We start from the raw sequence: 26,354 nt of genomic DNA on the forward strand, positions 1-26,354 counted from the left end.
TTGAAATTTCGAGTTCCGATTCGTAATCAGCAACTTTAAAGACCCCCGAGTACAAAGTTTTTATAGATTGTTCCACAGAGCTTATATTTAGATTTTCGGACTTCAATTATTTTATTAACGTATAGGATTTTTCAACTTCTCAGATTTGGTGGCAAAAGTAGATATTTAAAAAAAAAAATCAAAGCTGTTTCGAGAGTGATCTAAGCACATACGTAGATAGGTAGATTATATAGATAGACACTTTTTTATGTACAGATAGTATAGATATGATATGTACTTACCTAATTCTAAAACGCAACATTCTAACACCAGACTCGCACGTGATATAACGGCTGTAACATATGTGTGCATAGACATAGGTCTGCGTTACGTAGTAGGTTAGGTATTGTTATTACCATTTTGATTAGGAATTATCTAATGGCTTCGAAAATAAATTTTCGTACACGTAATACATTGCACTCTTTGATTTTTACCCTACATCAAGCGCATTTGTTGGTGGAACCTAATTTCCGCGATTTCGTCCCAAGTAGATAATTATAGTGTTTTTTGGCCTATTGAGTTAAGACAATCTTGCATTTCGTTCTGTTCATCGCTGATTTCATAACGAGTAGAACTTGTGGTCACGTGATACATAAGGAAAAAAATATCGCGTATGCTTACATCCTCGTTTTGTTGTTATTGTTATTTATTAATTTATGTATAATGTACAGGCATGTTAAACGTGTGCTGTGTTTGCCTTTGCACAAGGGGCCGATTTTTAGTCGAAGAATGATGCACGTGTTTGTAACGCGGTTAGAAGTATATGAGGAGAAAAAATTTTTAAGAGGTTGAAGTTAGTAAAATCCTTATTTTCTAAATTTTACAATGATTTTGAAGGTATCAAGATTTCGAAATGTGAGTGTGTTTTGTTTTATTACGGTAAACTGAACTTCAGACAATTCCAAAATGGCGAAATAACGGTTTTTCTTCGGCATTAATCGTTTCGATAACGATACTAACTTCAATTTGATAAAATTCGTTGGTTTCGGAATTCAGCACTAATTTTAAACAAATCATAGGTCCGTGCAACGGACGTAAGGGCCATGCAAATGTTTAATATACGTAATTTAGGTTATGTCCAGATGTGTTGTTTCTCAATTCGCAATTACTCAGTATACCTAGAACATTTGAAATTCTTTGAAGTAAAAAGTAATCGTGATGTCAATATGTGAATAACTGAATATACTTAATTGCCCTAATTGCCCTTAATAGTAGGCAATATTTGATTTCAATATGTTATTTCTGAATTGAGAATTGAATATTAACTTACGTTTATGTACCTAATTATCGTACTCATCATACGTGTACTTCATTTGTAATTTTTTTTTCACATCTGAGGCCACATATGCCTGCAAATGTCTAGACTTGTCGTTCGTAACATCCATATAAATTTCTCGTGTTAAATTTGGTTAAATTTGGGTATTTTATATTTTCACAAACGTTTTGTCTTCAATCAGTCGTAATATTATTTGCACCAATAACAATAATTATTTGTTGTATAATCCTATCCAAAAATCGGAACAATTAAGGAGTCAATAGAAAAGATTCTCCTCCACTTTGTGAAATCATTTTCAAGTGTAGGGGAGAAAAAAAAATGACAATAAAATAAACAGATAACATTTCGTCACCTCGTTCCATAGTTTCGATGAAAATTTTTCCCTCATTATTATTACATATATACATATTACATGTACATGATTAAATTTTCACTAGAGCCAATTGTGTCATAATAGTGAATAGAAATAGAGTAGTGAAGCTAACACGCGCAGGAACGACGTTTTGTGTATGTTAAATTACTTGTAAAAACATGAACGATATTTGTAAAAAAGAATTGATCGATTATTAACCCATATTGTATTGAAAGATAATGATAACACTAATTACGGGTGTGCTAACTCGAGTAGTACATACATACATAAATGCATACGTCTCTTTGTATGTACCTACAAGTGTATATATATATATGTGCACACACAGATGTTGTCGTTTACGTATAAATCAAATACATTTGTTACACCTGTACGCCACAAACTTACGACCTTGTACAAGGCTCGAATTCATTACCGACTGAGCAAACATCAAAAGGTTCAGTTTATTGTACGATGGTTTTCCTTCTTGCTTTGAAAAGAAATCCGGCAACCGTCCTTCAAAAATTCGATCGTTATACCTGTGTGAATGCCAAAACGAGATAGTAATGCATCATCTCCTCTACATACATACTTATGTATGTAAAATTCAAAGCTCGACGCAAAGTCCTTTTGACGTATGTTCGCTTGTAACTCAAGATATACCGAACCGATTTTGATTCTAATTTTTTCTGTTGATAGTTGCAACGTCTGGTCAGATTTTAGGCTATATTTCGTTACAACCAGATCAATACTTTTCAATGTGTAACGATATTTGTAAGCCAAGTCGGAACGGGGTCACTGCACACTTAGGCGAACGCTGACAAAACTCTTACAGATACAAGAAGGTTATGTTCAAGCGTTTTCACGGTCTCTATTAGCTCTACAAAAAATTCTACGAGAGAATGTAGCTATGTCTGATAGTTTTGACTATACAAATTTTAGATCTAGCCTAACCGTTCTTTTCCATAAAATTTAGGCTTCTTAGATTTTTTTTTGTAAAAAAATCTAATTCTTCGAAATTTTAGGTTAATTTCCGGACATATTTTCAATGGCAGCCGTAACAAATGTCTTTTTTTGTACAGAAGTAACTTTCTGGGACTTTCGCTAACGAAAATAAAATGAAAAAATTTCACGATTGCATCTAAAAGCAGGAAAGTTTTCTGTAAATTGCGATCGCGTAATCACGCTAGTCTGAAAATCTAGAGTCCTAACGAAGAAATGCTTAACTTTTCGATGGAATTGGCGAAATCATTTTTTTGTTTGTAAAAGCCTTAAAGAAGCTGTTTTTTGCAACAAAAAAAGTGTTTCTTTGGCTGCTGCTAGAAGACTATCTGAAAATGAACTTCATACTTCGAAACGTGAAACTTTTTTTTACAACAAATACTATGTGTCATATTTATTTTCTGACAGCCGCAAGTGCTATAAATCCGAAGGCAAAAATTTATTAAAATTTAGGATATGTTCATTTCTTAGTGGATCTGATAACGTATCAAAGAAGCAGTCAAATTTAAATTTTACCGCCTGATCGCCTTCACTTATAATTAACAAAATCGCCCATTACACGAATTGGTGAGGATACTATTTTATAATTTCGAAAAAAAGTCTCCCAATTTTACGAAATTCTTTATTTTCTGTTCGGCTGGGTTTACACATTCCTGTTACAATTTATTATTATACACAATTGGCAAAAATCCAAACAAATAATAGAAAGAATGAAACAGAAACGTCAAAACAGATCTAAAATTTTCGAGGGCTGTTAACGAGGTTGTTACCTTTTCACAGATCGGTGTATTTTTTCCGCGAGTAAAAAGAAAGAGATAAAAATAGATATATAAAAGAGATAAGAACTCTGACATAATCTTACATCTTACGAGGCACAAAATACAGCAATGTAAAAATTGGCGTTTTTCTCCCCTCATAATATGCAAATATAATATGTTGACCTAATGCTGTAAAAATTTATGCGCCGTAAAATCTACATATGGAAATAAGTGCGAATTTCGACATGAACCTGATGATTATGACCACGTGACCCGAAAATGCGCAACAGAGTTTCTGTCGGTCGTTCATTCCTGTTTGTAGTAATCGATGAATGGGTTGATGTAAAAATGTAGAGTAACTATAAAACAAAATACTCACTAATATGGAATTTTTAAAGCCGTGATAATCTATTCCATAGAATTTCATAATGTTAAAAGTGTGGATAACCGAAATATAGAATCGCAAGAACTCCAACGATGCTATGTTCTGGCTGATTGCTATATTACTAATCATTATGACACATTCTTTTATATTCTGGCTATCTACACTTTGACTTTTCTACATTTTTTCTTGTTTTCTGTATTTCAATTTTCAACTCATTGAAATAGCCTAAAATAGATCATCGCGCCGTTCAAAATTTCGATATTTTGTGTCCCTGCTCATAAATTTTCACCCCCACCATTATCAAGTTTGCATAGTTCTCTGCAGCTGGTTTTTCTCTCAAAATCAAAAAATAAATTATTGGAGCATGTATTCCCGGTCGACAAACGTCGACGACCTACGTGAATTTCTGCACACCGCCTGCTTCATCCTCAGCACTCGTCGTCGGTTGAGTGGTCGTCATACACGTGTAGGATGAAAGTTTGCACGTATACAGCGTCACGCATTCCCAGAATGTATAAGCCGAGTGCCGAGGAGCCGATGCGACACGCGCGAGTATATTGCGTGCTAAGGCTCACGTGCCTCCTCTGACGCAACTCGCTTGCGGTCTCTGTTAATAAACCTCGATTTTTGTATCAATTATTTTCAACTAATACGCACACATGTAACACAATTGTTTGAATAGATTAATAGATAATAGTTGTGGGATAGAGTTGGAAAAATTTTTCAATTTACAATCATTTCTTTTACTCGTTATTATCATCATCATTATCCAACTTTATTGATAATGTTGCAGATTGTTTTTTTCCGACTATACCGATAGGTTCTTTCGAAATGACCGGCTCGTAGCACGTTTTTGCCGTCTGAAGTAAACCTTGGTTGACAAGAACAAATTCCCTAGAAAATCGATCGGTTCACGAGTGACAGTCAAACATAACCTCTTCTTTATTAAGTGTGCGTTCCGAAATTAGATGGTAGCACGAAAAACTCCCTAGGATGGAGACAGATAGTTACTCACAAACAGCACAAGGGTCGGCTCACGGTGCAGAAGCGATTCACTACGCATCTGTCATTCTAGTAACATTTTTACGAAGTTGGCTACGGATATAAACTAGACCAGTTCCAATTGTCGAGCAGGTCCCTTAAAGATAACCTTTCGGTATAAGGATAATTCTTGCACCTCACATCATATTTTCAAAATACATCCAAGTCTGCTTATTGCATAAATTCCCGACGATAATATTTTTTCCGAATACAAATCCATTTCAAATTCATCCTGCAAATACCGTTGAATTTTACATTCAATATATAATTGCTGGCTCAGGCTTTATTATCACGTATGTTACATACAATTGACATATGAAGAAAATGAACGTTTACGTCTACCATCGCATTATATCTATAATAATTGTGATACAAAAACAACGTTTGATTTTTATATAAAACAATTTCTTGCTTGACACTTTGCGAGCCTTTTCTGTAAAAGGTATTTTATTTTATTTTTTTCTCCAGAGATTCGACGTAACCAAACCATTTCATGGCCAAGTATATGGTATAAGCTCGACAAATAGGCTATGCGGAGAACAGAAGAAGACGAGTGCGTACATTTTAGTAGGTCGTCTAAAGACAATTCCATTCTCATTTTATAGACCATTGCAGGTGTTAACTTGTTTGAATAATAATAAAAATACATGCACAATTGTACACGCATAGGCGCCCATAAAATTCTATGTATAACACCGCGCACTTAGAAGACTTCCTGCATATCGTATATATATATATATATATATATATATATACACACGAATCGGCATTACCGCTGTACACGTATCTATAATATGCATTTTTACGATCGCTTGCAGGTTTCAAGGACATTTTTAAATTATCTCCTTCATATCCCCGGGTGATTAAGCCGGAGTTTTACGATTTTCAAATACGTATTTACGTTACAGTCTAAAAGTTTAATAAGACGACAGCCTTAGTTTACGATACCAACTTTTGCGCTAATGCCGCAGGATTGCTTAGCGCTCGCGATTTTATTTTTTCTCATACTCTTCGCAATTACATATTACATATCTGTATGTAAACTAATTTTCTGGGTGAAGTTGCATGATGTTATACATATGATGTATTAAACTTACAATTAGTCTATATATATAAAATATTTTGCATTCAAACTAAAGGCAGTTAGTCGTGAAAAAAAAATGCAAGATATGAATACAAGTTTTATTTGTTATTATAATAACGCACTCATACAAAAGTAATATCATATTCTTCTATTACGAACGTCCCTTTTCGTTTTTTGAATACTACTCGTCTAATTTTTCCCGCCAGATGGCGCCACGGTTGCCTGGATTCTCACTAGAGCGGAAAAGACACGATTTCTAGATTTCTAACCTATTTGAGGAACGTGAAAGATAGATGTCAAGAGGAATATGACATCAATGTGAAGTTCACTACACTTCTTCGAAAAAAATGAGAAAAAAAATTACATACAGAGCCAATAATTGGTAATGAGACAGAGGAGGTGGCTTATCGCGAATAGAAATTGAGCCTGTAAACTGCGTTAGCGTGTCAGAAAGAGACACAACGAGGGATCGGCAAGAAGAAATTCTTGGGAGAACGGATGCTGGCATGGTTCAAGGTCACCTTGAACACAGCGGTAGCTTTTAACGAATAACGAATCTCGTATTTAAATACATTGGGCCTTAATACGTGTGTAGGTGACGAAAAAATCGTCGAAGCATCGTCATAATGAGTATATGAAAAAGTGTCTAGTCATCTGGAAATATATTTCATATTTCGCGCAATCTATAATAAAATCAAGACATATATTTTCGTTCTAACTTTTGGGGGTCTTGAATTGGTTCCGCGATTTGATGATTGTATATGGAGAATCGAGATTGCATCAGCTGTAAAACCGACACATTCTGGTTATAACCGTGAAATTGACGCGGGTCTGACGGAGCAAATCTATTCAAGAGGCATTCCACGTTTACTGCTAAGCGCGATACTGATTTTAATTTGAAAATCGAGACGGTACAGTCAGGAGTCCAAAGAGCGATAGTTCCGTCAGCCAGTCACGTGGCCAAAATTCGGCGCAGGATCAATCAAGATATTTTATCCCCGTTCAAGAAAAAAAAAAAAAAAAACAAGACTATCGGCAGGTCAATTAATCCTTATATAGCAACTACAAATTAAAAAGTCACGCGTGTCGTTTTTAAGGATAGTTGAGCAGGAAGTCATCCGCAGGGAGTACATTGACATGCAACTTGTTTTCGATGAAAGAAACGTGAGGTTTGATTTCAATTGAAACATGATTCATTTAATCGAATTACCAAAAGAAGAAAAAAAAAATTAGTTGCTCGATTTCAAAGTACAAGGTTTGCTTAAAATGAAGAAGATTACCTGCAGCAACGTCACGTGATACGAAAGATGATTGAAAATTTCCATAATTGATTCAGCACTAAAACAAATTCTTATATTACGGTGTCTTCGCGCGGTTTAACTGATTCAAATATTAACATTCGTTCTGTAGATAATTTACTACAGAAAAAATGCCCCAATTTTTTATTATATGCATTTTAAACTCAATTGCTGGATTGCAGAATCGGTAGAAAATTGTTTTTATCTGTAACATAACCTCTGTTTGTATATGAACGAATTCTATATCCCACCATAATTATCTATGCAATCGCTATTCGCGATTCACTATCTAATCTGATATTAAAGATCAGTACATAAAGAGAGATTTTTGTCAGTCTTTAATATGTTATTTTTTTCATTTCGCACTTGTTCATTAGATTATAATGAAGATAGAAAAAACTGAAGTTTTTCGCCTTTTAATCGGTCGGTACAATTCGGTATCGATTTTATCTTAAAAACTGATCGAGGTACACTTATACACCATATATGTTATGCTGTGTGTTATGGGCTTTTGGTTCGATATAGATAATACTAGGGTAGGATAAGTGTTACGTATCATATATATATATGTTATGTCATGTAATATGTTATAGAGAATATCCTGTCATACCCACTTATTCGCAACCTCAAGAGCTGTCTTTACGCTAGGAAAATTTCTTTCCGCTATAAGTCGGTACAGAAATGTTGTAATTCGAAGAAAAAATCCTTGTGTTATCTTCCGACGAATTCTTTTTCCCGAATTGCGGATAATATTACATTAGATATAATATATGAGTAATACGATACTATGCTGTGCACGTAATTCAAGTTTTTTCAAGAGGCACGAAGTAATTGCTTGTACTGTATACATCGTTGAATTTACATTAAAATCAACGACTCGTAGTCCTTTCATTATTTTCGATCGATAGTTATATGTATACGAAAAAAGTGCAGTAATAATCGGTGAATAAAATCCCGTATCATTCAACACTGACGATCAAAAAAGTGAAATCGTGCAAGCGCTCACTCGATAAATGGGATATATATTTCACATTGTACTTGCGAAAGATTCGTTGAATTCGCATTTGAAAAAACACTTGTTTTAATGTCCTTCTTCATCCTGATTGTTAGTTTGTTTTTCCATTGTGTATTCCTCACGTACGAAAGCGAGCGATTTAATGTATGTACGGATTTGTCAGACATTGCACGCATTATCGTCGATATCGTTCAGATACCGATAAACTCTCGCGTACGGTATATTATTGGTCAATTATAGAGGTTTGACGTAACGTTTTCATTGTCACATTATACATGATATGCAAACACACACAGGAAAAGAGAGAGAGAGAAAGAGAGAGAGAGAGAGACTTGACAGTCTATTGGGAGGATTCCACTCACGATCGACGCATCACAATCGGCATTGATCGGCATTAAAACCTCTCGTCTTGTCGCACGTGTTTGTATGAATTGTTGCCTGATGTGGTACGTATATAATAATTAACAAGAAAGAGCAATAAAAAAATGTGCGTGCGTTACGTATTTGACAGTAATGTGCGCTTTTGTTTGTTGGCGTTTCTCTGCATACACGCTGTTGGGCCGAACATTATATTCTTAAATAGGTACCGCGCACGCGTCATAGCCATAGCCTAAGGAAATTCAACAATTGATACAATATACGGATATATTATCTGCTCGGATCGTATAATATTATACACGTATACAAAGGCATAATTGTTTCGTTACGTTATACTACATAAGGTTAAAGTGATTGACCCGCTGTTCAATACAACCAATCAGAAGATTCCTCTCGAGACGACGACGTCGGACGACGGCTTCTCATCCAAAGGGGTTTAAATTAGGGAAATCGAGAGTATCTTAGCGGACTGGCTGCTTCAGGAGCAGCTGTTATTCTCCGTCATATTTACCGAAAGTTAATAATTTTAAGTCTCTCCATTTTCGCAGATCGTTTTTTACCTCCATGGGTATAAAGATTATCCTTGTATAATGCAGTGTGATAACGATATCTCTCGATGAAGTTGCTAGTCCTGGCCAAAACGAGTGGCTAAGTATAGTCGTGTGTGTAGCTAAAGAAGGTGTAAAAAAAGAAAAGAATAAAAAGAAAAACCGCACGGGAAAAAATTCGCACACATTCCTGTTGCGCATTTGTAGGTATGCGCTATACCAAGAAGAAAGAGACACCGACATTGCCGAGAAGTGCTGTTAGAATCGCGATTGAGACGCAACCAATCGGAGAGTTTCGTATTAGAGGCTTGGCCAATGACGGAGGCGCGATCAGGGGGCTCGACTGCTGATGTAACCGTGAGGTTATTTTAAAAAGCAGTTCTCTCTGGCGGCAGAGAACCAGTCGTATATTCCTACCGACGCGAGACACACTGCAACACACTCGAGCTAAGAGAGCCATTCACTTTATTCTCCGCGGTTCTTCGATCATAAAGCATTCTTTTATTAATTTCAACGATTTTAGAAAATACCGATCGGCTATTCCTTTTTATCGAACTCCGGACGATCGGTCACGATTTTGTCCGATCGAATATTCGTCGTACCTTTCATACCGTAAACCCAAGTACATGTCAATCAGGGATCAAAGTTGCTCTGTGTGTACCTGTAACTGATTATCTTATCATCACCAAAGAACGATAATATAGTTTTCTTAAAGCGAGGAAGGAGTGCAATAAGTTTCTGAACACCACTGGACGGCATCAGGTATGGTAGATTTATTTTGGCCATTTGTTTACATCATCATCATCATCGATCACTTTTCCACATCACGTTTCTTCGTGGAATCGGTTTCGTTGCATTCCCCGACCTTTGTCTTTCGTCACGTCCGTATTACAATGATACGCGATAACAATTTTACAATTACAATACATGTGCACGGTGAAACGGTTCAAAGTCGTTATCTACTCGTTTGAAAAACCCGATAGGTGGGTGTTTATTGGACTCGTTAAAACGTCCGTCGAACGGATTTCGGAAGGCGAATCTATATCGCGTAGTGTTTGAACAAGTCTAATCTGCGGTATGTCAGAACTGATAGGACGACCGCTGCTACTTAGAATTCCGTTTTCGAATATTGAGCGATTGTTCAATGTCATCGTTAAAGTGCGAAAGGGAATGCGCGGTCAGCGAATTCGGTGCGCGGTATCAAGGAGTCCAATTTGCCAAGGACACTTGGTCGGATCGAGTTCGGCGAAGCTGTCCAGCATCGATGGAGAAAGAAATGCTCCTATTTTCGCTCGCGAATGTCAATCTCGATCGAAGACGCGGCCGTCATTCCTCTAGTCGAGACGTTGGGCCACATCAATCGGTCTGCGCTCACGTGCCCTGGTCATTTAATTTTCGTGGGGAAAATGGAAAAGATCGTTATGATTATTAAGTAACTTGTGAGTTTAAGGGTGACTTGGCACGTACACGGGAAAATAGTGAAGACTATTTTTAAGTGGGGTGATGTTGCGTCAAAAACGCGTCGTCTCTCGTGTCTTGTGACTCGCTACTCATTTAAAACGACGCGAATAGATCCGCCACACACCCGTTGAGAGAAAAACACGCTATCTCTCACGGTCAGACGTTATTTCGCCAATGAAATTTCACCGTTGTTACACTTTCGACCGACGACGTCTCTATTTTAATACGAATACTGAAATTTACTTTCCAAACATTTTCGCACGCCGCCGTAACGATATTCTCTCGCAGTTCGATCAACGAATCGAAAGCAACTAGCCGCTCTCGTTGCCCGCTGATCGAGCGCGAGACGCTGAAACATTAAGGGAAAGTTATGGGCACCAAAACACGATCCTGCTTAACTCAATCGGTCAAGTCACTTTTGAACGGTACTGTGTGAATTCGAGTGTGGAATTGCTGAGCTCTGTCCGAATCATAGTGAGTTTGTTTTAGGTGGTTTTTTTTTGCTTGTATGATCGTAGGAACAATGAGGTCTTGCTGTTGGACTTGAGGCAGGAATCATTTAGGTTTAGCGAGTTGGAGAAGAGGTGTAACACGATCGCTGAAAAACTCGCCTGCGGAACGAACGCCGGCGCACGTTTGTGACAAGAAGAGCCAGATCATACGCTTTAGGTCGTCGCCAAGGTCTTGGCCAGTAGGAAATCGCCTCAGTGCCCAAGGAGTGCCCTGAACTAAAGAAGCCCTGAAGATTAGTCGGGGTATGATGGTGCCGACAACCACACATTCGACTAATGTTCGGCTGCTGATAGTTAGCACGCTGCTTGCCGCAGCGGCGTTGATTGACGCTAAGAAGGCCAGTCGCGACGACGACATCGAGGAATCAAGCCGCCCGCCTCCATGTGACAGGTAAGTGGCGTCACGTGACACCGCAATTTACTGTAAGGGTTATGGGAAAGAGTTGATCGTTTTCAAGGTCAGCACCTGCATCGCACGTTACCGGCACTATCGGTAATATCGGTATCTGTCTTTCCGATTTCATCTGTTTTAACCTCCATCCTCACAATAACGACTCAATGTGCGAAAACAACTCGATACAATGCAGCAGCGCGGGAAGTCGCGCAGACAATGGAACGCTCACTAACCGTCGATTCAAATTCCTCAAAAACATTCGACGGTGGTTTAACAATCGAAGGTATGTGTGTCAGTGTCGCGCTCTTGGGCTCGTTCGTCGGTTCGTTCCTTCGATCCTTTTCGAATGCTGCACCAGTCTCGCTGGCTGGCATTAAGACGTTGAAAAACAAACTCTATGCTCGCGACACTACATACCCCACCTTCAAATCGTTCTATTTATAAACGCGTTCCATTTGACGTTTAAGTGTCTATAGCAACGGTCATTTCTCTTCAACGAGGGCTCGCGCCTAGCGAAATGAGCTTGTGTCAGCTGTATTCGGTCATTTCCTGTCTGCATCGAATGAACCCTCTTCGCACCGTCGCCCTGCCAACACCGGGCAACGTGTCTGTCAATACAGTGAATTCTTTTCTTACTTCTTGAAAGTTGCAATCACTGTCCAAAAATCTCGCAAATCTCTCGAGAATTAGTTAATTTGTTACGCAAAAGTTAAAAAATAACCAATCTGGATCTATTGTGCCTATCCTCAAATTCAGTATAAATATTTCTGCGTAAGGACTAGACGCTTTTATACGCGCAAGTAAGTTTTTTTATTTGAAAAGGCCGCGTGCTTTTTCATACCTTTGAACAATAGCATAATACATATTTATTTATAAAGATAATAATCCAATTATTTCAGTCCGATCTATTGTTATGGCGACATTCTGCACACCGTGCAAACGAACTCTATCTACACGGATTCGAAGACTTTCGTTGATATGAAGATGAGGAATCCTCAAAACGAGACACTGCTGTTGTTTGAGGCATTCATGAATAGCACCGGACACGCGCCGACGAAGACGGAGATCGAGATGTTCGTCAACAACACGTTCGAGGCTGCGGGTTCGGAGTTCGAAGATTGGGATCCGTCAGATTGGACGGAGCACCCTAAGTTCCTCGATAGTATTTTGGATCCTAACTTGAACAAGTTTGCCTCCAGTTTGAACGAGATATGGAAACTGTTGGGGAGAAAGATGAAGGACGAAGTGAGAGAGAACGAAGATCTTTACTCCATAATATACGTTCCGAACCCGGTAATTGTGCCCGGTGGAAGATTCCGAGAATTTTATTACTGGGACTCGTACTGGATCGTCAGAGGTTTGCTTCGTTCCGAAATGCACACTACCGTCAAGGGAATGCTGTCGAATTTCGTCAGCGTAGTGGAAAGAATAGGCTTTATACCGAATGGTGGAAGGGTTTACTACAAGATGAGATCACAGCCACCGATGTTGATCCCGATGGTCAAGGCTTACCTGGACGCTACCAATGACATCGATTGGCTCACGGAAAACGTATGGCTTTTGGAGAAGGAGTTTCAGTTCTGGATGAATAATCATACCGTGACATTTGAAAAGGATGGGACATCCTACACTATGGCTCGATATTACGAGATTTCCTCCGGCCCGCGGCCAGAATCTTACAGGTAAACTGCAGCCGATAGTTATAAGTATTACAGACATCTTTGAAACGCGGGAAGTCATTGAAAGTCGCGTCTATTATTGGCACGAACGCCCGAGTCGCGCGTTTTGGACATTTCTCGCGACAAGTTGAAATTGTCTTTTATAAAAACAGAGTTTTAGATTCTTTCTCAGTATCAGCCGATCTGAAATTCAGTGCTCCGTGCTTTAAACGATTCCGCGTGGGCAAGAGAGTCTTTCCTTAAACGTGTTGCTTTTTTTACACTTAGAGAGGATTACGAATCTGCTGAATCTTTTCGTACGGATGCGGAGAAAAATCTGTTTTACCGAGAGTTGAAAGCCGGCGCTGAGTCCGGTTGGGATTTTTCCAGCCGTTGGTTTATCTCCGAAAGTTATACCAACAAAGGTCAGTACGGAATTGTTCGGCCCCTTGTAAATTAGGTATTCCGCTTCATCGATTCGTTTAAGTATTATACAATGATTATATTTCCATCTTGCAGGAAATCTAACCAACATAAAAACGTCCCACATTATTCCGGTATGTTTGAACTCCATATTATACGGCAACGCAGTTTTGCTATCCGAGTTCTATACAAAAGTTGGTAACGCGACGAAAGCCGCAGAATACGCGAGTATCGCTGAACAGTGGCAAAAGGCTGTTACGGCCGTTTTGTGGCACGACGAAGTCGGTGCCTGGCTGGACTACGACTTCGTTAACGAGCTGAAACGAGACTATTTTTACCCCACGAATATCGCACCCTTCTGGACCCATTGTTACGACCCTGCGAACCGCGAGAACCACGTGGCCAAGATTTTGAAGTACCTGGAAAAGAGCCAAATCATGATTCACTTGGGAGGCATTCCCGCCACCCTGGAGCACTCCGGTGAACAATGGGACTACCCGAACGCTTGGGCGCCGTTGCAGTGGATCATGATCAAATCTTTGAACAACACCGAGGACCCTTGGGCGCAAAGATTAGCCTACGAAATCAGCCAGAGATGGGTGCGAAGCAACTGGTTGGCGTTCAACGAAACCGGTTACATGTTTGAGAAGGTAAGCGATAGCTGAACTCGGTCTCGAAAAAGCCCAAACGTAGCTGCATGATGGTGAAACACTTCGAACGCGATCTCCAAGTCCCACCTCGCGACTTCACGTCGCTCTATTTCTTAAACGAAACATTGTTCATGGACGAGACAAGTTCCTGCGATTTTCTAGTCACCTGCATGACAAAAAAACGTCCTCGTAGCGAATTACTACGCGGTTACTCGACCGTGAATCGCGAAGAAACAATTTTATCACTCGCTACTGGCCGACGCCATTTTGAAAATGTTTTCACCGCGCCACTTGTTGCAGTATGACGCAACCGTCGCAGGGGGTCACGGAGGCGGAGGCGAATACGAGGTCCAGCTGGGTTTCGGGTGGTCAAATGGTGCCGCTATGGAGTTGATGTACGTATACGGGGATAAACTCACCGCCGAGGATCACTTCACCCCGAACGACGTTTCGAGCTCGGCTTTCGAGCAGCAGGTTGTCGTATCGACGACCGGTCAGCTACTCACAGGAATTCTGGTGCTTATCATATCGTTAGCAACAGGATTCATAGGGTGAGGTAGGTAAAAACGACGAGTTCGTCGTCTTCGGTGTTCAAAAATCCTCGAGCTCGATAACATGAAAATTTTCGTTTTTCTGTTTCAGAATTCCATCTGGTTTAACCGTCCTTGTATACACAATTCTAGATAGATCATAACTCCAAAGTGTCGAGGGCAGGTTTAGGCTTTCGATACCATCGACAAGTTTTGATATGCGTAGAAAATCACTAATACATAACTATAGACAATAATATAACTGACGACGAAAGTCAGGTAAGGGTAGCGGATGGTGAATAATTTAATCTTTATAGCAAACCATTTAAGCCTGTGCTGCATCAGCGCTAAAATTCTTGTCAGTCTAAATGGACAAGGATTTAGTCACTCCAGAGTTGAACTGTGCCAATAATTATACCATTTAACCGTAATTAGCAGGATAAAAGCGAAAATGTAACATGTGATTTAATTCTCTGCTGTAAATTGACAGACAACCTCTTCCAATTTCCCACTGGCATCTAACGTTAATCGTTCCTGAATGAACCGCAAGTTACTATTTAAAACAGGTAAATTGAAAATTTGCAGCAGAGAATCGTATTGGTACAAAGTACAGTAGATATTTTAATTGTATATATATATATATGTATATGCATATATATACTTTTTTTTATCACACAGATCATCGGTACACCTATTGCCTGCTTTTAAATTATTGCTTGTTGAAGAGCGAGTCAATTTATACCTCTGCTGTTACGTAATTATATATAAGTACGTATGCCTACTGCACGCATTACTTTACATACACATGTAACTGCTTAACTTACATATGGGCCGAAGCATGATTACTTTTATCATTCATAAGGAAGTAGGAGACGGACGTCGTGGAGCTTTGCGAAGATTTTTAATTTTTTTCCCGCTGCAAATTTGTACGAGAACCATAATTTGTACGGTGGGTCTGCTGGCATTTTTTATCTCTTTAACTTCGGCAAAACTTTATATTAATCGCATCCGCTTGATATTAATTACAGTATGTCCAAGATAGATATTCTAATGATAAACCTCATGGTTAGTTAATATCAATAATCAATTTTTTTTGAGATACCAGTCACGATTGAAAACATAACTATTTGCAGAAATGTAAAAGAAAAAAAAATATTTCAAATCTCCGAGTGCATAGATTGAATCGAGTGCGTTATTAGAGCATTTATTTTGCAGTTTTCTCCAAACGTATTTATACTTTTCATGTTATACGATACAAACAATGATTCAAAGCTTTATTAATTGTAGTGTAATTTTTTTCTGCTGCCGCTTTTTTTTACCAATTATTCCAGTCAAGAAATTACGTCTTATGCATAGCTCTGTCAATTTTGAAAACATTTTAACAGTTTCATTATGATTTACATCTCGCTATGTATAATTTATTTCGTGGCATTATACATACCTTTAAATACCTCCAATTATGTTTATGCATACACGTATATTTTTGTTCTAAACTATGAAAAGCAGTTTTTTTTTCATGTTTCTAAACTTGGTTCTCCTGCGTCACATTTTGATTGCTCTTTGCGTTATTAAACTTTAAAATAACAGCACGTGGCGTTATTATCATAATGAATCTTGTCGTCAGAATTTAGTACTTATTGCGCATACCAGTGAATATATATATATATATATATATATATATATGCATATATTTATATGTAAATCGTCCATAATTCGTACAAATAATACAAATAACCAAAAGTTAGATGTCAGGTGATTAGGATGAGAATTATTTTAATAAGTAATATTTGGCATTCCGATTAACGCTTGCTTTACGCACGTATCCAACTATACGGACTTGATAGAATGTGGATATAAACTTAGGATGAAAAGAAAGACAACTAAATCATTGCTTATGCATGTAAAGAACTTCGCCGATATATTTGCTTCATAACTCAAGCCTTGAGATTCGTAAAAATAGTAATATTAAAATCATATTAATTTTGATAAGAATATTCGAGCAAACTTTTTATCAAGTATTAGTAATAATATTAATCGTAACAATAGCAATTTTAATTTTACTAATAATAGTAACGATAGTCTTAAGGATACGTATATTTATATATTTTCTCCTCCCTTGTGCTGTCAATTCTTCCGTACATACCTATTTATTTTATTCTTAAACAAAAAATGTTCTTTTCCTTTCTTTCGCTCGGGCAGTACTGTAGCATATTGCATGTTTATAGTTGAAATATTATCAATTCAAGTTGTATTCATTTTCTAATTTCGTAGCGAGATGTGTAAAACTTAAAATTTTACTACCTGTACGACGAATAATGAATATCCAACACCGCAGGTTGTGAATTATCTGAGATATTAATATATATTTTATATATCATGCGAAGTAGAGTGTAGTTAGAAATTAAATTAACTTATTGGGAGTAATATGTTCTACTATGGTAAATGCATGGCCGATGGATTGTCTGTCTGCGTTCTTATTAGTTTCAGTGAAGAAATCACGAAAAGAAAAATATTCAGCCTAGTAAAGTAGCATAATACATATCTTCTTTCTTTTACACTTCAAATAAATCTCTCAACGCACTTGTGAGATAGAAGACAATGCATGCTCCTTTTCCCGAATCCCATTATTGATTTAGAGACCTTGAAACTCCCTGTCATGAAAAGTAATAAAGTAATAGAGAAATTAATTCATTCCTTACAAATCGTTCCTCATTAATTATACTCTCCTTGTTGTGTTGTTCTGTGGTGATGTAGTTCTGTCTTGAATCGACTAACGATTGGCTATTAACTTGTCTTAGTAGATTAGTTGTCCTCGGAATTTATAGTTACTCCAATTTATTAGTTGAATAATCCATTGCATGAAAAACTTTTTCAGTCAAGTGTCTTTTTCACTAGCAAATCAATCTTTAAATTCTCACGTCGGGACTACTTTTAGAATACCGTTATTATCAGAATATATCTATTCTTCTTATTACCAGTTTTTTTTTTAACTCAAGTACGTGAGAATTTTTCAAAATTATAAAGCTTGATCGAAGTGTCGTGTTGTTCGAAAAAGACAAAGGTGTATAAATAATATCAATGACGCTTGAAACTTTTATCATTACAATTCGCCGTAGTTCGATTCGAAAGAGAAAAATAACGCGATTGAAAACATCTTGAGATAAAATAATCATTGGCACAGTTGTTTTCCATACGCAGAGAGAGGCGAAGATGAAAAAAAAAGAAAAAAAAAAAATGAGAGAAAAAAAAACCTGACCTATACGTAGAAAATAAGAGAAACTTTCGATGAGATCATCGCTTACAACCAATGAAAAGCGAAAGGATAAAATAAGCCAATTCAGATTAGATTAGATTAGGTCGGATTAGTGGCAAAGTACGTAAATCATTTTGTTTGTAGCTGCGCAGGCATTTGACGCCTTGTCTATAGAGTTTAACGTCGGCCTGTAATTGGTCAGGCACGAGTGTCGGGGGTTTAATTTACGTTTGTTATTTCAATTTCAGTATGGTGCTTTACAAGAGCCGGAATTATTATGCTCCTGCGCCGTCGACGATGACGAAGAAGAAGGGGACTAACCCAGCGACGAGCGGAAGCCTTTACAGGAAGCGTGTCGCCTACACGGAGCTCAAGGATCTAAACTACGATTGATAAATGCTCAAAGATTAGGAAGACATTTTTAAAGCGGGTCTGATCATGTGTGGACTAGTATTTCTTTATCTATAAAATGAGAGAGGTTCGACTTTTACGAATATTATGGAATCCTAAGCGATGGTCTTGCGTCGCCAGAAGTTATTGGATAATATTTATACATATGCTTCCGTAAGTTTAAGTATAGATATTCGTCATATTTGTTCCTTTGCTCAGACGTAAAAGTCCACCGTTCTTAGTAGGAGTTCTGTAGATTATATAGGTATGAAAATAGCACCAATTAGTGACCAGTTATGCGAATACAAGAGCAACGTTATTTTTTGCAGCTAAGGACTTTGACAAGGATATAGTTAACTGAGAAAATAACTGGTCCTAATCAACCTTGGAGCTCGAATGTGTTTGGATGAAAAAAAAAAATTAAGTGCCTAAAAGTCGTACGCAGTTACGATAGAACTACTCCCTAGCTATTTTATTTCATGTATGTGTATCATGTATATTTCTCAATCTTGTGCGACGTCTTTTAGCTAATTTTCCTGGCACAATTCTCATCTTATTCCTTTTCTCCTATTTCTTACATCAGTTTAAGTTATTTTATCGTTAGATGTAAAAACGATTTAAAAAAAAAATTGACGCGATCGAAATGAGTTGATGCAACTGCAACTGCCGAGCAGAATTTATGTACCATATATTTACACGTAAAATCAGCCTTTTGAGAACGTTCGTTACGTTATTTTCAATTGGGCATTAGGATATAATAAAATATTATAATAGTTCAGGATAATAGAAAGTATGTTTGAATTTTAACGATCTACAAATATTTAGTTTAAAAAATTGCTAATTAGTCTAATTGTAAGTTTATGATAATTGTACAAATTCATACTGCGTATAATTATGCTTCGTCAGTAAATTTATCGAGATTCTTCTGAGTGAGTGATTTGCACAAGACAAGCATTTCAACTGTTTCCTTTGGCGACCGATCTTGTGCAAGGATATTTTTTGATCCTCTATCATTTCAGCCTGTTGCATTTAACGTATGTTCAGATGTGGGGTAACGTTCTGCGAACTCATAATATGTAAATATTATACAGCGACGATCTAAGATAATATTTACAAACATTATAGACTTCGCTTTACGTATTTCAGTGTGAACACTTGGTCTGTATTTTTATCTTTATGCCGGATAGAACTGGCAAAAATCAGTATTGTCAAATTTCAACTTGAGACCACAACGTACAATGTATAATAGGTGAAAATTATAGACGAATCAAAATTCTAGCACCGACTTGTTGGTAGCTAGAGCAGTTGCAAATGCTTATGATACCTATTCGCAGGATAATTATAAAAATGGACGAAAAAGTTGGAAAATTTATGAACTTTCGCTTCAAAATTCAATGAAAAGATAAACTGTAGCTATAAATGCATTAATCTCAAATTCTCATTCGTCACTTTTCGCGTCCAAGTCATTATGTGTAAGACAACGCAGTCAAGATTAATTCTGGCCTTCATATTTTCTACTAGAAGTTCGACTGATTTGATTAAAATCAAGTCATCTAACAGGATCAAAATCATCAAGTGATCATACATGCGTATGGAACAGTGACGAAAGAAAACCATAAAAGATAATGTACGATAGACTATAAAGAAAATCGAATGAAATTAGGAAAGTAAATAATAAAAATTTTAAAACTAATAAACAAATAAATCGAAGTGTAAATAAGTGAACGATTAAGAGACCATGACATTGGATTTGATAATGATAACACGTATGTGTGTATGTTTTTTGTGTGCGCTTATCATCATGTTTAAATAACGGCACGGTATATTGGAACTCAAACCATAACTTGAATCTATAATTATTATAATAAATACTCAATTAACTCATCCTACCAAGGGATGTGTGTTTAATATGCAGTATAATGGCCGACTAGATATAGGTATGAGAGTTTAGATTGTTATTTTATAATGTGAGGATTCCTGTGTATTGTATAAAAATATAAATATATATTATACACGTATACATATATATACAAATGCTTGTCCGTGTGTTTATATATATGCACACATAATATTGTAATATATATGTATATATAAATATCGTACACATGTATAATATTGTGTATGGGGAAATAGTGATGGCTCGACATTGTGATCAATTATATAGGTTTCACCACTTGGTATACAATTTATTGTTATTGTCTTTGTAGTATCGGTATCAGAAGCTTGCACATGCGATTCAGGGTAAAACTGATACAGGATCTTTTAGAATATGTTTTTTCTTTGACTTGGCGAACACGCACAAAGCAAAACGGTCATATTTCCCCACTGTTTGCTAATCATTTTTCAAGAATACACCCAGTCGAAGAAAGTGATTTCAAAGATAAATTGTTAAGCTTCTCTTGTTTTTTTGTTGTTTATCTGTAATAGTGGAATATTTTAATATTCCTATATACACATATAGGCTGGATATTGACCGTGTGAAGTTTTTATATTTTCCATTGATTTGCATGCATTTGAACATTTTTCCGTTCAACAATATCAATGGTGGGATAAAATTTTAAAAAACTGCTATCGGTTAATCACGCTTTTTCTTTGTTTCCTTCTTCAATATTAATTGAAATAGTTTTTATTGAAATTTTTAACCAAAATGTCTGTATATTCAGCTTCTACGATTATTATCGCTATAATACGATTATTTGTATTATTCATTGCTGGGATGAATATCAATTTATTACTACGCATACATTGAAAAACAGAAACAAATGAAATGAAATAAAATCAAATCATGCATCAATTCACTGTACATACAAACAAGTAAATTGCGATTTAAAAGGAGGATAATACGAAAAATTAAATAAAACGTGAAAAAAACTGCGTATGTATAATGGTATTAAAGTAATGGCTAAATTATTAATAAATGTAATTTATTTTTAACGATATATTTTAATCAGTCTAATTACCCAAACTGAAGTTTTCATAACCATTTAGTGGAACATACAAATAAAGAAGTTTCACTTCAAAAATAGAATGCATGTCAAAACTTTTCGCAATTTATGGTGTTTAAAAAAAATCTGTCGAGTTTTTTAAACACGCGTCAATTCCCGCGCACATAGAAGAGAAGCCAGATTGTCGTAAAACTAGTTCGTCGAATCGCCGTATGGGGGCAGTTGAATCGCTACTCGCGATGTGTTCACCAACTTGTGGCGTCGTCTTGCGGATTAATGAAGAACTACAGCATTGAATTGTACGGCTCACAGATTGCGCTAACGATGCGTAGTGCAATCAATTTATTACCGCTATTAAAACTTGCCGTCAAATATTTTTACACCCTGAATTTAAACACCTTCGACAAGACTTATGCGTTATGTTAAACGGTGTTTTTATCTTTCTCCACCTGTTAAAAATAGGGCTTGGTTGTAGGTATTTAGAATTTTGCAAACTGATAATCATCAGTTCGTAGTGTGTCTCAGATTGTTGATGAAAAAACGGTAGAATATATTAAACATCGTAGGGAAAGAAACGAGATATGGCAATGAATAAATAAGTAGTATATAGTTTAACTGTTATTTTAATGCCGAAAGTTGGTAGCATATATTATAATAACGATTCTCGTCTAATCCTGCAGGAGAGCCAACGTTGCCGTATATGTATACGTGAAATTTTTTGACGGTTTATTGCGTCTCTAACATTCGTGCTAAGGAACATAAAAAAATGTTATTTCCTCAACCAAATGATATTGGAGCTGGGCTGCCTCTTCTGATGGTAAATATCTCCCCCCTTCCAAGAGAAAGAGGGCAGAAGAGTAACCAGCCAGCGTGGGAAGAACACGTTATGCACGCGCCACAAAAGATCACTGTTCCTCCACAGAGTTGTGTAAAATTTTCAACCCATGACGTTGATCACAAGACGGAAGGAAACGGCGAACGAAAAGAAAAAAACGCCAAAACACGTCTAAGAAGACAAAATTTTATATCACGTTTGTGATGATTTGTAGAATCTAATCTTTCCACAGAGTTTCAGTCTGTAGGGCAAAGAACTGGTAATTTGCTTTTTGAAAATACCTTCTGCAATAGCTAATATATGAATCGATGCCCGCTGATGATTTAGGAATCGCATTTGGGCGGCAAAGCGGGCGAGGGGGAGTTCGACGACGTTTTTCTTTGGAAAAATGCTGATTCCTCACAACCAACAGGAGCCAGCAGGAAGGAACAGAGCTCTATCGACCCGAAACAGAACCCGGAACAGGAGGTGAAACCTTTTAAACGGTTAAGCTTCGTCGAGAAGCGGTTGCAGACTGCCGAGGAGATGGGGTGAAACGGGGTGGCAGGGTCCAGCAGGCTGTAGTCACGGAGAAGAACAAGTGGCGATTTTGGAACCCCGTCGTCGACCCCTCGACCCAGCATTTCGTTCTTTTCGCGGGGTAATAAAATCGAAAAGACGAGATTCCGGTTTCTTAATCCGTCCGCAAGTCAAGGCGAATTAAACGAAGCTCCAAATTTAAGCATCACTTCTTGCGGACTTGATTACAGTGAATATTATCAATAATAACCAGGCAAACTAGATGCGACAATTATCAAGTGCTGCTCGAGTTAGCGTTACGGAAGATATGCGAGATTCCTACTTCTCCTATTTTTCAATCTGCGTATTAATGCACAAAAGGGGGAGAGAAAGGAAATTTTCTCTGTTTCATTTCGCGCCGCCGAGTTCGGTACTTTTTATAATCTCTATGAAAGGGCTGATCTTCATTGAATAATTCATAGAGTTTTGATTAATTAAAAGGTAAGATGGTATTATGACGACTTCGTTATAACGAAACTTTTCCCAAGCTGACGCGCGGCGCGTATTTCTTTTCTATTTTTATTTCTATTGTTTATTCCTTCTCTCTTTCCCCCCAAGTTGTGACGATCAGTGGAACCTTAAGAGCCTATATATCTTACGCATAGGTATATGTATGTTTAATTATACAAGCGATTAATAATCAAGAGTTGTTATCTCTAAGGGAAGGGCATTTTTTTTTTTTTTTTGTTTGCACTTAATTTACTTTCCTCGTTATATACCCGACCGCATCGATTATTTGTGAAATTACGAGAGGAGTTGAGTTTTCAGGGTGAAATTCAAGCTAAATAATGATAACAATTATGAGAGCCTTTCAGCTCTCCTTTACCTCTTAATCGCGTCTTCTGGTTACCGTTTTTATCCCGTGTTTTCCCTCGTTTTTTCATATTTTTTATATAATCTCTGTCGTTTTGGATATTCTACATATTTCAAGCATACCTACCTTTGAATAATTCATTAATCGCGCTTAAACCGCAGAGGCAGTTTATTCAAGAATTTCATTTACCCTTAATCCCAACGGCACTATCGATCCTTGCAAACTCTTCAACGATCATCGAAAGCTCTCCTCAAGTTGTTATAATCTGTGACAAACTTGCTAAGCAAACCGGAAAGTCGCGGTGGGATAGATTTGTACAATATTAACGTTTGTTGATCTGAATTTCTTGGAGCCAAACATGATTTAAATCAAAATTTTCCAAGTTATGCACGCCCCCGACGGTGTAATTCATTGTGTTATTCAGCTCGATTAACAGTTCAACATCAACATCGACCCTTATTCAAGGTGACCTTCTCATTGAGTAATTACCGCGGTGGATCGCGACGGTCCCTACTCGATTACCTCGCTGATTAATTCCATCACTATTCACCGTCCGATGTATTTACAATATTATCTCCATTATTCAGACCGTTTTGACTATCTACATATCGTATACTCATAGCTTATCTGCAGCATCCCTCGGAAAAATTTATGGCCGAACTCCCACATCGAGTTTGTTGTTTAATTAGTGAATACACAGCGTGGACTAGATGCTGCGCGTTTTTGTACCTTATATTTAATTATATCGCCGGCACCAGCGGGCGATGAATAATTAACCAGAGATTGTTATCGAGCTTTATTTTCACCTCGGCAGTTTTATTCAAGGACCAAACGGACGGCTCCTGCAGGTTTTTAGGCAGTTAAGACAGTTCGGTGGAACTCGGTTAGTCGCCGGGAGATAAGGGGCTCGATGGTCTTGCCATAGTTGAAAGTTCAGGGTCTTGCAAGAAGACGTCGGCTGGGAATGGGAATTAAGCCTAGCTCAACCCCTTCGCGGCGATCTCGAACCTCGGGATTCACACGAACCCCTTTCTAAATCACAGTGAAAATAAAGTCCCTGCAGGTTTTATTTGGAAAATCCTTTTTTGTTCAGTCAGCGACGGGGATGGGGGAATGTTTTCGATCTATGGCGATAATACGACTATTTCGTGGAATAGATAGACTGAATAAAATAACACGAAGCACTACGTAGATATATGGGTACGCGATCCTGGAGGATTATTTCTGCGAATCGTAACTGCAGAGCAGAACTTGCAGTACAGTTTTCCAATACTAGAGCGAGTTACTGCCGGACTCAAGTTTGACGTTCACGTCTGGATATTTTGCTTCGAATACTTTCCTTTACACGATGGGATGTATGTACATACATACATACATATGTTTTCAGTTCACAGATACAGTTGAGGGGCGGAAAGTTTACTAGAAATCTCAATTTATGTGTGTATACGTATTAAATGTATGCGAATCGCAGGTATGTGTATAGTAAACGTACATTCGCTCTGTTGATGTCGTTTCATGGAAACGCGCAATGATGACAAAATAAGTGCGATGCAGGGGATCAAAAGTTGGTCGTGATTAGTGAGGTTAGAAAAAGTGTCGGAGTGATTGATTACGCAGTTTGGTCTGCAACCGATTACGCGGCAATCAGAGGATCTCAGCTATCCTATATCAGCTCTGCGCAGAATCCCATTCTGAAGAAACTTTCTCGCAGCATTTCCCCCAGCGAGTTTGTCACCTAATCAGTGATCAAGTTCAGATGTCTTATTGCAGTAATAGAGAAGAAGTATAATAATGGAAATAATTGACTCTGCAATAATTTCACAATCCGACCTTGAAGGTTGAAAATGTGGCCGTTGTCAGAAACCGCGTTGAGTCGCATCACCAATAAGCTCAATTTGATATGCAATACCGAACACAAAGGTCCAGAATTCAATTATTGTGAGGTTATGTTTTTTGCCAGGTACAAGACAACCAGTTTATCGAAAATATTTTGTGATAAATACAGTTCAAGACTTCAAACTAGATATTCTTGATCATGAAGTAGTACATTGCATCTGATCGTTGATCGGGTAAAATTCATAAATACAAATTCACTAAAATATCTGTAAATGTACTAAAAAATCGTAAAGTGTACTGGCGTACTAAAAACGGTTGAAATTTATCAAAAAAGTACAATTGTACTAGAAATGGTAGCAGTGATCTGTGGCAAAACAAGTGACGTTGTACTCGGTCGGTAAAGACTGGCTAAAGCATCCTTGGTAACGCGAAGCGTTTGGAAGGGTAAAAATGGGTAAAAGACAATCGCAGATCAGGACCGTCAGTACAGATTATTGCCGATCTTTGTGGGGAATTATGGGCCTCTGAAGATCCGTTCGCACCGCGCATTTCCGAAGTGAGACGTGGCGGCGGGGTGGCGAATGAGGTTATACGTTGCGTCGTAACCGGCAAAGAAACTGGTCAGGGTAAGCGAGAGATAGCGCTCGTTAAAAGCAGAGTCAACGTCGTGGTAAAAGTCTGTCTCTGGATAGTAAATCTCACAAATGTCGTTGGCGTCCGACCTTTGGGCGCAAAGAGGGCATCGGGGATCCTGAGTGTTCTACATTCTGCACTTTACCTCCACGATGCACATCAAAGAGCGTGTCCTTTTCATCAGCACAAGACTTACGGTAGCGAGTATTAAAAATTCTACTCCTCGAACTGATGGGGATGCTGCGTAATGGCTCTCCTTCATCGAGACGCCACAGAGACAAAAGAG

The 26,354-nt window shown here is 37.6% G+C and overlaps 1 protein-coding gene across 4 annotated transcripts in view; it reads left to right on the forward strand.

Annotated features, from left to right (window-relative positions):
* LOC124411117 (trehalase) overlaps positions 1–19,371 on the forward strand; it is a 23,195-nt gene extending 3,824 nt beyond the window's left edge. The window contains exons 1-8 of one of the 4 annotated variants that reach the window (XR_006929642.1): positions 9,565–9,938; positions 11,156–11,540; positions 12,443–13,225; positions 13,490–13,626; positions 13,721–14,274; positions 14,575–14,830; positions 14,917–15,231; positions 17,483–17,493. Coding sequence is in view for 3 of the 4 variants with exons in the window: in XM_046890021.1 (XP_046745977.1) it covers positions 11,395–11,540; positions 12,443–13,225; positions 13,490–13,626; positions 13,721–14,274; positions 14,575–14,825; positions 18,306–18,450 (2,016 nt within the window). In the remaining variant the exon portion in view is untranslated. Of the gene's footprint in view, positions 1–9,564; positions 9,939–11,155; positions 11,541–12,442; positions 13,226–13,489; positions 13,627–13,720; positions 14,275–14,574; positions 14,831–14,916; positions 17,399–17,482; positions 17,494–18,305 lie in introns of those variants that run through there. The other 3 variants (XM_046890022.1, XM_046890020.1, XM_046890021.1) reach the window with 3 other exon arrangements.
* Positions 19,372–26,354: the final 6,983 nt, after the last annotated feature.

This window comes from Diprion similis, chromosome 10 (assembly GCF_021155765.1).
Source record: "Diprion similis isolate iyDipSimi1 chromosome 10, iyDipSimi1.1, whole genome shotgun sequence".
Classification (NCBI taxonomy): domain Eukaryota; kingdom Metazoa; phylum Arthropoda; class Insecta; order Hymenoptera; family Diprionidae; genus Diprion; species Diprion similis.